The 15,669-nt window shown below is 39.1% G+C and overlaps 4 protein-coding genes across 8 annotated transcripts in view; 1 reads left to right on the forward strand and 3 right to left on the reverse strand.

Moving 5' to 3' along the window:
• LOC135430374 (receptor-type guanylate cyclase Gyc76C-like) overlaps positions 1 to 9,510 on the reverse strand; it is a 47,157-nt gene extending 37,647 nt beyond the window's left edge. The window contains exons 1-2 of one of the 3 annotated variants that reach the window (XM_064685027.1): positions 9,339 to 9,510; positions 5,985 to 6,360 (exon numbers count right to left, since the gene is read on the reverse strand). The gene's annotated coding sequence lies outside the window, so the exon portion shown is untranslated. Of the gene's footprint in view, positions 1 to 5,984; positions 6,361 to 7,461; positions 7,590 to 9,338 lie in introns of those variants that run through there. The other 2 variants (XM_064685026.1, XM_064685028.1) reach the window with 2 other exon arrangements.
• Positions 9,511 to 9,808: 298 nt separating this feature from the next.
• LOC135430389 (uncharacterized) lies at positions 9,809 to 11,201 on the reverse strand. The gene is made up of 2 exons (XM_064685055.1): positions 10,985 to 11,201; positions 9,809 to 10,931 (listed from the first exon to the last, which is right to left on the reverse strand). The coding sequence occupies exons 1-2, from the start codon at positions 11,109 to 11,111 to the stop codon at positions 9,871 to 9,873; spliced, it is 1,188 nt and encodes a 395-aa protein (XP_064541125.1). The 5' UTR covers positions 11,112 to 11,201; the 3' UTR covers positions 9,809 to 9,870.
• Positions 11,202 to 11,310: 109 nt separating this feature from the next.
• LOC135430395 (protein PBDC1) lies at positions 11,311 to 12,133 on the forward strand. The gene is made up of 3 exons (XM_064685064.1): positions 11,311 to 11,427; positions 11,486 to 11,593; positions 11,654 to 12,133. The coding sequence occupies exons 1-3, from the start codon at positions 11,416 to 11,418 to the stop codon at positions 12,023 to 12,025; spliced, it is 492 nt and encodes a 163-aa protein (XP_064541134.1). The 5' UTR covers positions 11,311 to 11,415; the 3' UTR covers positions 12,026 to 12,133.
• Positions 12,134 to 12,311: 178 nt separating this feature from the next.
• On the reverse strand, positions 12,312 to 15,535 carry Hr78 (Hormone-receptor-like in 78). Of its 3 annotated transcripts, none has more exons than XM_064685041.1 (4): positions 15,197 to 15,535; positions 14,857 to 15,108; positions 13,706 to 14,026; positions 12,312 to 13,651 (listed from the first exon to the last, which is right to left on the reverse strand). In XM_064685041.1, exons 1-4 carry the CDS (start codon positions 15,228 to 15,230, stop codon positions 12,441 to 12,443), a joined length of 1,818 nt encoding a protein of 605 aa, XP_064541111.1. In that variant the 5' UTR covers positions 15,231 to 15,535; the 3' UTR covers positions 12,312 to 12,440. The 3 variants fall into 3 exon arrangements, with proteins under 3 accessions (XP_064541111.1, XP_064541110.1, XP_064541109.1); XM_064685040.1 differs by having other exon boundaries at positions 14,782 to 15,108; XM_064685039.1 differs by having other exon boundaries at positions 14,776 to 15,108.
• Between the last annotated feature and the right edge of the window lie 134 nt (positions 15,536 to 15,669).

Raw genomic sequence — 15,669 nt, forward strand, 5'->3', positions numbered from 1 at the left:
AGCTTTCTTTTAAAATATCTGTTAAAATAGAGCAATAATAGCCGCATTTCCAGCTTAAAGATACCCTGTGGCTAGCTGTGGAATATATTAGCAGCTATATGTAAAAATAGGACAAAAGTTAACGAATTCCTGGCTAAAAGATACCCTGTACCTAGCAGTGGAATATTCCGATAGTTTTTGTGCAGCTTTCTTTTAAAATATCTGTTAAAATAGGGCAATAATAGCCGCATTTCCAGCTTAAAGATATTCTGTGGCTAGCTGTGGAATATATTAGCAGCTATATGTAAAAATAGGACAAAAGTTAACGAATTCCTGGCTAAAAGATACCCTGTACCTAGCAGTGGAAAATTCCGATAGTTTTTGTGCAGCTTTCTTTTAAAATATCTGTTAAAATAGGGCAATAATAGCCGCATTTCCAGCTTAAAGATACCCTGTGGCTAGCTGTGGAATATATTAGCAGCTTTATGTAAAAATAGGACAAAAGTTAACGAATTCCTGGCTAAAAGATACCCTGTACCTAGCAGTGGAATATGCCGTCAGTTTATTAGCAGCTTACATTAAAAATATGTATAAATAATAGACGCATTTCCGGGTAAAAGATACCCTGTACCTGTAACTATTATATTTAAATAACTTCTTAGTATCCGATCGGCTTTAAATTTTTCGAAAGAATATAGAGGTATCTATCTCTTATTCTTTACTTTCTGATCGTGTTTTAAGGAGTGTCTAAATACTACTGTATATTCTATTGTATTTGTATAGAAGAAAATTAAAAAAACATCTATTTAATGTTGGTATTTAATGTAACGAAATTGGGAATATAAAATCAAAAGTGTAAATCGGATTTAACACAAACCAGTTCCAAAGAAAAAAAGAATTCCAATATTTGTTTGTTTCCAGAAGCCGAGTTAAAAAAAAAAATAATAAAAAATTTGTAAGAGAGACTTAGCCCCAAAGCGTAAATATCTTAAGTCCCAATATTATTATATATTTGGTAGATACCAATGAAGGAATAAAATGTAGCCCGCATCTTGTAAATGAAAATATGCACGACATGCAATACTTTCAGTACAACGGGCAATTTCCAAGAAGAAACACTTTATCTTTTTAAAATGGAAATATTTTGAATCAGGAGAATTTTTTTGCTGGCCTTAAAGTGCATCTATACTTCCAATTATATATATATACTTTTCATTCAATTAACGAGTTGAATTATTATTTTGAAAACTACCATGAAATTCCCTTTGCATTTTTGTAACCAAAAGGAACAAATTAACACTCGCTCAGTCTCATTTTTAGGCACTCGCAACAGGCTTAAACGATAATATAAATGCAAAATTCTTTATTCTATTTGAGGAATTCAACGAACATCGTTGAAGTGCGACTTAAATCTCTCATTTTCGACTGTTTGTCAAAGCAAACGACATTCAAATGGATTTAAGCCAAGTCATCTGTCTACCATGTTCTGTCTAATTTATGCTTTGGCCAAGACTTCAATGTGCGAAATTATTTATAGTGGAATTTTTGCTACACATCTGCAAAATCTTAAAGCCAAAAAGTGCTACATGTTTTTTGTTGCACACACATAAAAGGGCCAAAAACAACAACATTTTTAATAACAATTTGCGACAGAGAAGACGTCGTTGGGTTATTAAAAATCCACAGTTTGTTGTTAACTGTTTGCGCAAACGGAATATAAGAAGTGAAATTATGGATGCAAAAAATCGTTCTCACATATATTTGATTTGTATTTTTCCTTTAGTCTTCGTTTGCATTTTTTTTATCATTATTATCATTATTATTGTTTTCTGTGTGCACAAGACACATTCACATCAAAAGGCCGAAAAGCGAGAAATGTAAACAGCAGCGTGCTGTGGAAATTTTTAAATTTTTAAATTTCAAGAGCTCGATCTCTCCCCTGCACTAAATATCTTTGTCTCTGTCTAGCGACGCATTTTGTTTAAATAATTATATTGGTATTTGTACATACACGAATTTTGTCTCTATGTCGAGCCTGACAGCTAATAGGTTAATTATAAATGGTTGTTAAATTTGTTAAGGAAAAAGATCAGTTGTATGTCGACTTGTGTAGATAATATTGTTTATTACTTATTTAAAAATTGAAGACACCCGACAAGGCCTTTTTCTGAGACGAGTTCGATTGATAACAGTATATAAGAAAATTATTATAAATTAAAAACTTAATATGTACAACAAATATTATTATTAAATTATGTTATGGTAAAAGGCCCAAAACATTTCCTTTGGCTATAAAATTATTTTAAAAATGGTTGCAGATATTTCATGAATTGTTTGCGTAGCGCTTTGCAATACTGCAAAACGCCTTTGCAATATTTCAGAAGCTGTCAAACAAATTTCCTACAGAAGAGGCAAAAACACGCAGACAAATTGAATTAGCATAGCGCTAAATGATCACACGGGCTCTCTAACAAATAATTTAACAACAAAAACAACAACAGAGATGAAGAAAGAACAAAAAAATAATAATAATAATGATTTAGTTAGCGAAAATTTTTGGCCGAAATGGAAAATAAGATACACGCAAGTACATTTTGTGTCTGAGAACAGATACAAAGATACAGATACAGTTACAAATGTAGATACAGACACAGGTACAGATACAGATACAGATACAGATACAGATACAGATACAGATACAGATACAGATACAGATACAGATACAGATACAGATACAGATACAGATACAGATACAGATACAGATACAGATACAGATACAGATACAGATACAGATACAGATACAGATACAGATACAGATACAGATACAGATACAGATACAGATACAGATACAGATACAGATACAGATACAGATACAGATACAGATACAGAATACAGATACAGATACAGATACAGATACAGATACAGATACAGATACAGATACAGATACAGATACAGATACAGATACAGATACAGATACAGATACAGATACAGATACAGATACAGATACAGATACAGATACAGATACAGATACAGATACAGATACAGATACAGATACAGATACAGATACAGATACAGATACAGATACAGATACAGATACAGATACAGATACAGATACAGATACAGATACAGATACAGATACAGATACAGATACAGATACAGATACAGATACAGATACAGATACAGATACAGATACAGATACAGATACAGATACAGATACAGATACAGATACAGATACAGATACAGATACAGATACAGATACAGATACAGATACAGATACAGATACAGATACAGATACAGATACAGATACAGATACAGATACAGATACAGATACAGATACAGATACAGATACAGATACAGATACAGATACAGATACAGATACAGATACAGATACAGATACAGATACAGATACAGATACAGATACAGATACAGATACAGATACAGATACAGATACAGATACAGATACAGATACAGATACAGATACAGATACAGATACAGATACAGATACAGATACAGATACAGATACAGATACAGATACAGATACAGATACAGATACAGATACAAATACAAAGATACAGGGGTGGAGATATAAAGCAGATACAGGTACACAGTAACAGATACACATAGATACAGATACATTAACATGTATGTATGTACATATGATGCAGATACAGTTAAATTTACAGATAGATATAGGTATACATACAGATACACATTAACAGATACATATAGATACAGATACAGAGGTGGAGATATAGATATAGATATGGAAAAAAGATTGGGCGCGAAGTTTCAGAAACACATGGATAGACCGGCAGACAGACAGACAGACAGAAAGACGCACAAGCACACAAACATGGAACCACTCAGGGGCGGCCACAGCTATTTTTAGCACATTAGATGATAAGATTGTCGAGCCAAACGCGCAGAAATTTGCGGTTTCGGCGCAAAAAAACACACACACACACTAAAATTGATATACACATACATATGATTTTTTTGTATACGAGAGCCAGAAAACAAGTTTATTTTAGCAATATACAGAGTTTACACCCAGAAAATAAAATATAATAAAAACTGTTTCAAAAACACATCAATTTTTGCCATTGCTGCTCTTCTGCTCTCTTTTCTTTTTTGGGTAAAACGCGTTTTGATTTACAGCTTCGCTGCACAATGTGTTCAACTCGTTTTTGTCAGTTACAGCTGGATTTTCTTTTATAAAAATAACTTTAAATATATTTTTTAACAACTATTCAAGCAAAGCTTTAAAATGAGAGATTGCGCGACCGAGTTACGCCAGAAGGAAACCTCATCTTAGCTGCAGTAAAAAAAAAATCAGCTTTGTCTTTTGGTTCGGGATTGGAATCATATAAAATCTATATGTTAAAGGGTATCTCATAGTCAAGTATTCTCCAAGTAAACGTTTCTACTTGTTTTCACTTAATTTCCGTTTTGACCAATAAAATAAATTTTACCTAATTACAGAATTGTTTGCCTGTTGGGTTTTTTACCTGCTATTTTTAGAAAAAAATGTTTATGAAAAACATGATCTGAACTTTTCGGATTTCGCAAGTACCTTATTTTTAAGTTTTAAATAAATATAGTCTTAAACAAAAGTCCGGATATCAAGCAAGATAAATATATATCGGATGCGTACGGCAAACAAATCCATTTAAAGCAGAATTGGGAAGACTCGGCATCGACCGACTACGCAATACTCTGTTCATGACTTAATCCCACCAAGAACAGGCGAATAACTAATGTATTCTGACTTAAAATTATGAACAAATAGATAATTTGAATTCTAGAATCATCTATCTTCTCTAGGATTATAAAATATCTATTTATGAAAAGCTTAAAATCTCGACATTCAATTGGAAATCAGTTTCTTTTAAGCATGTTTCGTCTTTGAGTTCGACGTTCGTATATCAAAAGTATTTTATTATGAAATACAAGTGCGTTGCCGTGAAGCAGAAAAACACCTGTTCAACTTTGTGTTTCAGTTGAGCGGAAAAAAAACTCTGCAACTGGCATTTATCCGTTGGTTGATTAAAACCACATGTATTACTTAATATTTGCATTTGCAAGTAAACAAGACGCCAAAAAGATAAATGCAAAGTCGATTTCATATACGAAGCGTATATAAAAATTTCCACTGTCTGTGACCAAAAATAAACATCTGCAGATTTTGGCGCCGAATATGCTGTCCATTTACACTGGTTCTAAGTACAGTGAAAGCTCTTTAGAGCTCCATTGGCAGGATATCTCATTGTCAATATGTTTTAATTTCCATTTTTTGTCCCCTCCTTAACTTTCCTCCTTCGGACAAAGTGCGCTCTCTTAGCCAAAATGCTTCAAAAGATTCATTTTTGGGACTGGAACTGAAGGTGTCCGTTCAAGGGAGCTTTCACAGTGCACATATACACACATATTTGGAAAGAAAGCCAAACACATTTCAATTTACATTTCGTATGTAAACAAATAGTGTGAAAATAACTGCAATCCCTGGGTAAACCAATCCAGGAGCAACCAGACTCGGAATCGGAATCAGAGTCGGAGCCGATGCCGGTGCAGCAGAAGCAATTGGAGCGAATCTGGTCACAACAAAGATGCATTATCAAGGTTTCCATTCATGAAATGCAATGCGTCTGACCTCTAACTCAGCTTGCTCCACGGCTCCATAACTGCTAGCTTTGGAAATCCCAACTGGTTTCAAGATATACATTTTCATGAAATTAATATAATAGTAATTATACACGAAACTCATTTCCACCCAAAGCGGTGGATTTTCGCCAAAAATCAGCCTAATATGTTTCGCTCAAAGTGTCTGTCATTTTACTTCGTTTTTAAATTCGATTTATACTACGATCTAAATTGTATCCTTGCTCCCATTCCAAATCGTTCCGCATTTGAATATTATAAATTCTTACAATTTTCGAATAAATATCAACAAAGGCAAGATCTTATAGAACATATATAGTAGAAACAAAGGCGGATGGGTTACTCACATTATTATTGGATGGCCTTGTGCGTTGCTTGGCACGATCACGCAATTTGTTGTCCTCTCTCTCTCTCTCTCTCTCTCTCTCTCACATACACTCTTTTACTCTCTCGCAGAGCGCACTGCGACGCCTCCCACGTTGCTCTGGTTTACAGTTATGTAGATAAACCGTTTGCTTATTGAATTTCTTCTTATTGTGTGATTTACATTCGTGTTACATTCGCACAGTGTTGTAAATTCTTCTAAATGCCTTTGGTTTTCGTTTTGATTGCTTAGCACTTGTTCACTTTGTTGTGGTTTTTGTTATTATCGCGCCGCAATTGGGTTTGTTATTGTCGTATATATTCGATTGGGTATTTATTTGTTTTGTTTTATAAAATTTGCTTTTGAATGAAATATATTATAGTTAATGATATGCATTTTACTTAGTACTCATATATACATATATATATATATACATATATATGCATATTTATATATACACACTTTCACAAAAACAACAAGCATGTAGATAAAGCAGAGCGACCAGAGCGAGACAGCGCTAATGATGATTTTAGCGGTAAATTGACTAGAAGAGTAAGAACATGCATTGCAAATGGGAGAAAGAGAGAGATGAGACCAAGGATAGACATAAGACATTCTAGAAATGTACATTTACCAGAATTAAAAAACTTAACTCCAAATCTCTTTAAATAAATAAGATTAGTTTGATTTAAACGTGGACCTATTTATATGGGCGGCATTTTGCTTCATAAGCTATAAATAAAAGTCTAGAAATTAAAACTTGGTAGGGTCGAGAAACGAACCTCAAAGCAAGGCCTGTAGATATTAATGCATTGTATGCTTGAATGTGCATGTAACTACCCTCAGAATGATTTCTATTTTAGATTTGTCCCTAGCGACATTGGCAAGAATGGAAAACTCATAAGCAATTGTATGCATGTATATTCTATTAAAATTTATTTGCATGGGCAACTTTTTACAGCCTAGATAAAGATGCTTTGCATTCGGTTTCGAGTGCGTTTATCATGAGTTTTATTATATTTACATTTTCAGCTCGATGGTTTCTCCTATCTTTTTCCAGGAGCGCCTAAAAAAATTCACTCAATTCGTTTATTTTTTTATGCCAAGCGTTTTTCCGCATGTTTTGTGATTCCATATACACACACGCACATACACATTTATATGAAGATCGTAACGAAAGAAAGAAAATGAGAGAGGGAGAGAAAGAATGCTACTGCAACAGAAGCGGAGAGCAACAAAAAATACTAAATATTAATTATCAGAAATTAGTAGATGTGCAAATATTCTTATTAACACATTTTGTTGTTTTCTGTTTTACAATCAAATTTTACAAATATATCACAAAACGAAACACACACATATACACGCATACGCATACGATCTGCTGAGCATTTGAAAATTGTTGCATAAATATTTTAAATGTTTTTGTTATTATTTTTTGTTTTTTTTTTTGTTTTTACTTTGCTGTCGTTGTTCCAGAAACAAGAAACACACCGAACGATGGCGCACTCTTTTGCCCCAATCAAAATATACAATAAACATACATACATGCGTACATATGTGTATGTATATATCTCGTTTGTGTATGTATGCGTGCACAAAGGCTGCAATCCGTGAAGACCAACTTGAAACGCAGGCGAATAGAATAATACTGAAAAGCGTGGAGCAAAACGAACGCTAAGGTGGCCCCAACCTCACGCTCAGAGAGCGAGAGCGCAATCACAGACAGGCAGGCAGATCAAGCAGAGTTGTTGCTATTGTATGCGTGAGCAACTTTTTGCCTGCCGCTCACTGGTACAAATGCAAACACACACACACAAAGATACAGACTTACATGCAGACAACAGGCATCTGCAGCGAAATTCTATTTTTAAACTTAAATTAATATTGTTCTTTATTTTATCAGCAGCAGCGCGAAAATAAAGCGTCAACTGCGGCTGCTGCGACAGCCACTCTCTATCTCTCTCTCTCTCGCCATTTACTTATGTAGGTGTAAATATGTGTGTGTGCGTGTGTGTGGGTGTGCAGCTGAAAACCAGAAAACAAATAAATAATACAACGAAACTAAACGCGCTCGTGTTGTTGCTGTGGCTTAGTTAATGCTAATCAGCGAAGTCAACGGCAACGCGTGAGATATCAGTGCCTACTAAGTGGTTATGTGTGTGTGTGTGTGTATGTGTCTTTGAGCGAAGCAGGCAAAAAGCGAAGCTCAAATGCTCGCTCTGCTCTTTGGTTGTATTGTGGTTGATATTGTTGTTGTTGTTGCTGTATATGTCGCCTGCTCTGCTATCAACGCTTGATAAGAAATGCGTTAATCTTTATTATGCGCGACGTAGGCAGCGCAGTTAAGCTGCATACAAACACATGCATATGCACTGCATATGTACATATGTATTTGTAAACGAATATGTGTGGCTGAGTACGTTTGAAGCTTTAAATTTGTTGACATTTCCGCTAAGAATTTGCATTAGGTTAAAGAAAATCAGAAGCAAATGTGATTTATTCGCATAAAACAAAACATAAGCAACAATAGCGAAAGGAAAGAAATAGCGCTTGAGAGAGCAGCAACAACAACTTGTTGATGATTCAACAGTTAAACACTTCTGACTGTGGGGCAAAACAAAAACTGTGTATACATAAAAAATATAGAATTGGAAATGCAGCGCCAGCAAATTCCTGGGCAGAGGACAGCTCAGCTGTTTTATCTGCCCCACGGCAAATTCAGTACAAAAATCAAAATGCCGCAAGAATTACTCACACACATTAAGATAAAGCGGGAGAGAATGACAGACTGAGAGGGAGAGTGTGAGAGAGAGAGAGAGCAGCAGCAACGCTTCTTATGCTCACCGATAGTGAGAGTGATCTGTTGCTTTATCAGCGGCAGGCGGCTATTTTTAGACAAGCGTAAGATCGACCACAAAGCAGCGACCACCAAAAATACAAAATAAAAATACAAAGTTTGCAAAAACATATCGTGTTTGGTGTTTGTTTTGACAAACAAATAAATTAACTTAAAAATGCAACAGTTTTCAATAAGGCAACACTGGTAGATAGAGAGAGGGCGAGAGAGCGAAAGAGTGGTGCACATTACTGTTGTTATTTTGAATGATTATCCCGCAGGTTGCGTGTGTGCGTGCTTTCTATACATGTGTATAAGTGTGTATGTGGGCGTGATAATGCACAAATCAAATGCAACAAGAAACAAGCAATGCCCATTCGCAGCAGTCAACGAGATAAAACTGAGCTTAGCAGCGAAATGTAAATACTACCACAACAATATAAGACGCAAACAGTTAAACAGCATGGACAGTAACTGCAAAAACTACAACAATCGTACCGAAAGATGCATATGCCTAATTTTTGCAGAACATGATGCGCATAATTTATGGCAAACTCTTCTGATGTTTATCACTGTTGCATTTTCTAATCGCGATCGCACTTCAACGAACACCGAATTCTAGTTGCGGTGATGTCTGTGATTTGCAGTTTCACATACTATAATGTAATATAATTTGCGTTAGCGGAGATTTTAATAAGAAACGCGAATTATTGTTTCATATAATCGAAATTTTTAAACGCACCACTTTTTGAGATAAACTGAAGCAATAAAATAGTCCGCGCACATAAGTCACGCGACGACGACCGAAAGAAACAAACTGCCGGTTAAATTTGATGCACTGCACAAGCCGTGAGCGCCGCTATCGATTGCGCATTACTTTTCGATGCCACCTATCGAGTAATCGATAGTTTTGCGCGCAATTAGTGTGGTCGCAAATTTTTATACTAAGAAATCTACCACAAAAAAACTGTTTTTTGAAATCAAATAAATGTAATAAATATATATATATATATACAGATTTGTGCGCCTTTCACATCAAGATATTATTTATACCCGTTAACATGGGCCGCTCATTAGGACCTTTTATGAATGTGCCCCACACTTGCAAAAATTCACTTCGTCTGCGTAATTTCTTTGGCCGTGAAATGCCAATATTTATGTTTTGCTTTGTTAGGTGCACCGGTCCATTAAAATTAATGTGATAGTGGCTGTGGGTGACATACACGTTCTGCGATGTTGAAGACGAAGACTCGGGACACTGCACCACGGAAAGTCCACTAGATTTCATGGAAGCGGGCTGCTTCCACATTACCACGCCCGAAGATTCGTCAGTATTATGAAAACTATCCGTATCAGAACCGCTGAAACTGCCGTTGGATGGATTGCAGCGTAGCTCAGTGCAACTACTTATGCTGTTGCTGTTGACAGCGCGCAGTTCCTGAAGCAGCTCACGACAACGCGCCTGCAAATCATTCAACTGCTCTCTCAGCTCGACATTTTCCTGTAGAATTTTAGGCGAAATTTCTGGTTCGCACACTTTCTTCACTTTCTTCACTTTCTCCACTATCTTAGCTTCCTCCACGGTCTCCACGTCCTCTACTCTCTCCACGGACTCCACTGTCTCCATAGTCTCCAATGCCATCACGGTCTCCATAGTTTCCATGGTCTCCATGGTCTCCACGGTCTCCATTGTCTCCATAGTCTTCATGGTCTCCACGGTCTCCACGGTCTCCATGGTCTCCATGGTTTCCATGGTCTCCATGGTCTCCACTGCGTCCACGTTCTCCACGGTTTCCATGGCATCAACTTCCTCCACGGTGTTCACTGTCTCGACTGTCTCCACTTTGTTATCGTTTTCTTCGCTGGGTTCGATCGGCATGCTTGCGATAAAAGGAAGTGCAAGTATTTCTTCATCCCTTTTCATACAAGTTTGTGCCTGCAACTCTAACCACTGCAACAGTTTGGACAGCGCCACAGTGGTAATAAGGACAAGTCCGTAGGTTTTGAGCATATCAAATAAACGATCTATAATGTTATTTTGTTCCGGTTGGCTAGCACAATAATTTGGCACATCTCCGAGGGTGGGACGCTCTAAACATACGATTAAATTAAGTTCAATTCAAAAGGGTCCTAAGCACAATTACCTGTATACAGTTCCACGATGTAATCTGATTTAGTTGGCAGCTCCTCTATGGCGTGTAAATAGCATAACAACGACCACGAAATAAACGCCAAGGCGCACAAAAACGTAAAACTTATGTTTTGAAACATATTGCCCCCTAAAATTTTAAGAAGGTTTTTTATAACATGTGTCTGCTTTTAAAACTATAAACAAGTGTGTAAATTGTTTAAATTTTCTGTACAGACGAAACAAGTGACAGAAATGAAAATGAAATGCTATAGCAAAACAAGATTGTGGAATTTTAAAATAAAACGTACGACTGAACGCATAAGTTATCGATTTAGTTTCATTTTGAACAACATATCGATATATCGATAAGTGCACTTGTCGGCGCGCATTGTGAGTGCCGCAATTGAAACGTGCAGGTTTTTTTTTGTATAAACACACTTTAAAATGGAGTTAATGGTATGTTGATTAAAATAAAGAATATTTTAAAGCAAACAAATATAATCAATACACATAGCATGGCGCTTCGATGCTCTCAAGACCAGCCGAGGAGTTCGGGAACGATTCTCTCGTGGAGGAAATGTGGGCTGCCAAAGCGCTCGAGCATGCGGAAGTGCATTTCAATGTAAGTATAATAAATTATCAAACTATAAATGTATATATAACACACTTAACTTTCGCTTAGTTGCTGACCAGCGTGCCGCCCGCACAGCTGCGCCTAACGCCCTACGATGATCAGATCTATGCCACCTTCCGACAAGACTTTCCCGATCTGCAAGTGGCTCGCCTCAGCGATGAAATACTCAAATCGGCCACAGAGAAGCTCAAGTGGCGTCAATTCGCCGAGAAATTTAATAAAATGGAAGACTATTCGTACGGCACTCTGATGCGAGCCGATGCCAGCAAGGAATTCTCACCAGACAACTCAATATTTGTTTTTCGCGTCCAATTTTTGGCCATTGAAATTGCGCGCAATCGCGAAGGCCACAACGATGAGGTACACAACAGGCACAGGCCGGCAAAGAAACCTCAGATCAACTCCGAGACGGCTCAATGATGAGTTTCAGAAGCTGTTTAACTTGTCTGTCAGTTAGTTTAGGTTTAAAGTAAATCAATTTGCAGCATTTGTTGGCTGTAAGGCATGCCAAGCATTGCACTAAGTAAATGCTTCTGTTTCTTTTCTTTATAATATTGCAGGTCGTTTTCTACTGCTACTCTACAGTAGAATCTGATTGCTAGAATCTGAATCTAATTGGAAAATACGCCAATAAGAATCAGGCGCAGATCGTACAAATTGCAAGTTAGATTCAACTTTTTTAGCAGAAAAATGAATTTCCGCAGTGTATAATGCAATAATGTATTAATATATAATTTATGTTTAAGCTATAGCTAAGTATTGTCCGCACTAGGCGCAAGTTTGCCACCCCCCTCGCTTGCTGCCACCCATCAGTCTTACTTTGTGTCTGCGGTGCCTACAGCCCGTTGCTGTTGCACATCATCAGTATGAAGGGTATCATCGCATCGATTTGCATTTGCCCCACCAGATTGGCAAAGAACAGCTCCTCGGTCAGCTCCGACTCCAGTACGCTTAGCGGCAGGAGACTAGCAAACAGTCCATTCGCGCGCTCCTCGCCGCCGCTTTGGCGGCGCAGCGTGGAGAGCGCATAGAGCTGGACCCGCTTTATATAGGCGCGCAGTGAACGCTCACGTCGGTTCTGCTGCAGCATCAGCGGATTGAAGAGCAACACCAGACGCAGCAGGCCGAACTCCAGATCTGTCACATCCTGTGTCTGCAACTCCTGCACAAAATCGTGCAGTGTGCGCGTTATTTGCGCCAGCTTTGCAATCTTTTGCGGCTCAATTTTATCAATGTCCGCCACTTGGCGCACGCTCTGCACCAGCTGTCCAATGATCGTGGGCACGGCCAACTGGCGCTGGCATTGGGCCAGGGCCACAGCCAGCAATGCGGGCCAAGCGCCACGCAGCAGCTTCATCTGTGTGTGCGCGTCCAGCAGCTCAAAGGCAGGCACCTTGCGCAGCGTGTGCACGGTCAGAAAAATGATCCTGGCGCCCGTTTCGCATACATAATGCATATTGAGATATGAATGGACTAGTGCCGGCGGCTGCACGTGGAACGCACACTGCGCCTCGGACGCGAACAGATCCTGGGCAAAAATTGCTTCGTTAGCCACAAAATCGCCACGACTACAGTATTCAAAGTCCAAGTCCATGTGCTCCACAAGATCGGCATCAACATCCTCCGTTCCGCTGTCCTCCGCATCCGAATCGCATTCGGGTTTAATGCTCAGCGCAGCCGCTGCTGTATTCTGGCCGCCTTGATTCCTGTCCAGTTGCTGCTGTATGGGCTGTAGCAGTTGCAGCGCCTTGTCTATGGCACGCTTGTCCATCGAGCTTTGTATGAGACCAACCGTGGCGGGTGTGGGCAGCGCTGTTGCATCAGCAGCGGCGGCAGCGGCAGCTGCTGCATTAAAGTTTAAATGCTGTGAATTATTATTGCTGGCGCTATTGGCCAGCAGCTGCAGGCACAAGGTGCTGCTGTTGTCCATCGAATCATCTTCATCCTCGTCCAGTTCCGGCTTGGCCAGTTCCGGTGAATAACAGTGACTGGGCGCATTGCTGCTTGCCGCCTGCTGCTGTTGTTGTTGCTGCTGCGTGGCGAGCACTGAAAAATTGACATTTCTTATTGGAAGCCAATCTGCTGGAGGGCTGCACTTACTCAGGGTTTGTGTTAGCTCTGCAAAGTTGAGGCTCATGGGGAATAGATTCTCGCTTAGCCCAAAGGGCGTTGTTGCCGTGCTGGCCGGGGGCGTGGCTGCATGCTGAAACAACGCAGCGCTAGCCGCCGATGCGGCTGCCGCAGCTGCCGCCGAGGCATGTTGCTGCTGCTGCTTCACACGCACCTGCTGATAGCCGGACTTGCCAGCCGCAGAGCCACTGGAGGCGCCCGCAGTGCTTGAGGAGCCAGAGACGCTGCCCGTTGCGCCAGAGACGATTCCATCTTTTCTATCCACAATGGGTTTGCGTTCGTGCTGCACGGCTGCAGATGGTGGCACAGAAAATCGAAAAGAGAAAGCAATTAGCGAGTGTTGCAGTTAAATAACGGTACATGATGTGCTGCATATGGTAGAGGTGTGTATGTGTGTGTGTGTGTAAATAAGCGTGCGTGAATATGCAGGTAACCAGGTGTGGGTGAGTGTGTGTACAAGCAAGCGTGATGCATGTATGTGTTAGTATTGGGGCATGACAACATTTGAGTTTCGAAGGAACAAATACATTAGGTTCAGGTAATAATAATCTTTGTCTTGAATTATTTGAAATTGTTTTTGAAAATTCAATATGTTTAAGTATTTATAATAATAATAATAAAGAACAATTGGTCTAGCAAAGAAACAGGAAGAAGGACTTTATCGGATCAGCTGGTGATAATGATGAAAACAATATATATAGACGATATATGTGATCGAAAAGCTACACATTTTGAAAACAATTCATTGAAAATCGTGGAAAATCGGATTTCCTACCTGGTGGCAACTTATACAAATTGCCAGGTGGCAGCTCTTAAGCTTATAACAATCTAATCAGAACTCAAGTAAATAGGAGTTACCAGATTCGCACTCAAACTGCGAGCATCGTTTCACAAAATAACATGTCATTTGCTGTGCGTGTGTGTATGTGTGTGTGTGCATGCGTGTGCTTTGGGTAAATGAATGTGAGGGTGTGTGTGTGGGGTGCGTGCAGTTGTGGTTTTTTGGGAGATTTTGAGACGACGACTTAAACGAAAATTACAATCACTTCGCATGCCGCTGGCCAAACACTTTTGAAGCCGACAGAATTGACACCTGTTGCGATGGTGTTTGGTCACCTCACAGTTCATGGCCCCTCGGCACTGATAGCCCAGCTGCTTGCGTATGGATCGCTTGAAGAAGCCCTTGCAGCCTTCGCAGCTGATGGCCCCATAATGACGGCCGGACGCTCGATCGCCACACACAAGGCACAGCTCCACGGATGAGAGGGAAGCGGCGGCTGCAGCGGAGCTAGCGGCATTTCCGGCTGCAACGGCTGCTGCATTGCTGTTGCTGCTGCTACCGGTTGGGTGATTCAAGCCCATTGCACGGGGCTCTGTAACCAGAAAAAAAATAAAAGCAAGAACAACACATTATTACACGCATTAGCAGAGTTGGGCGTACAAGTTTTCAGCTTGGCTCACCTTCAGTTTTAATGCCGCTGCTTGTGCCCATCATAAAGCCCAAGTGAAGACTGCAAGCTGTTGCTTCTTTGTGTTAGTTTGCCTTTTAAGAACTTGTTTTTCGTGGCGACTGTGTGCTTATGTGTGTGTGTGTGGATGTCTGTGCGTACGTGCGCTGCTTACTTGAGTTTAATTACACGACTGGCAAATGTTTTAAAAACATTGTTTTCGAACTCAAACCAGCAATTATTATGTTTACTTTACACTTTCGCCTTTAATGTGTATTTATTCAACTATTTAAAGCCATTTAAAATGAGCTTTTGAGCAGCAGCGAAAATCTTTAACCTTTCGATAAAAAAATTCAACTTAATGGCAACGCTCTAATATGGTGTGACCAGCTCATTTGTAGTGGCAAATACCTTCTATCGAAAGTTGCACTTATACATCGATAATAAAATAAAAATAATCGATACTGGCCCCCACGATAAGTTTAG

Source organism: Drosophila montana, unplaced genomic scaffold, assembly GCF_035044405.1.
Source record: "Drosophila montana isolate Dmon_TW-CO22-7 unplaced genomic scaffold, ASM3504440v1 contig_3003_1, whole genome shotgun sequence".
Taxonomy (NCBI): Eukaryota; Metazoa; Arthropoda; class Insecta; order Diptera; family Drosophilidae; genus Drosophila; species Drosophila montana.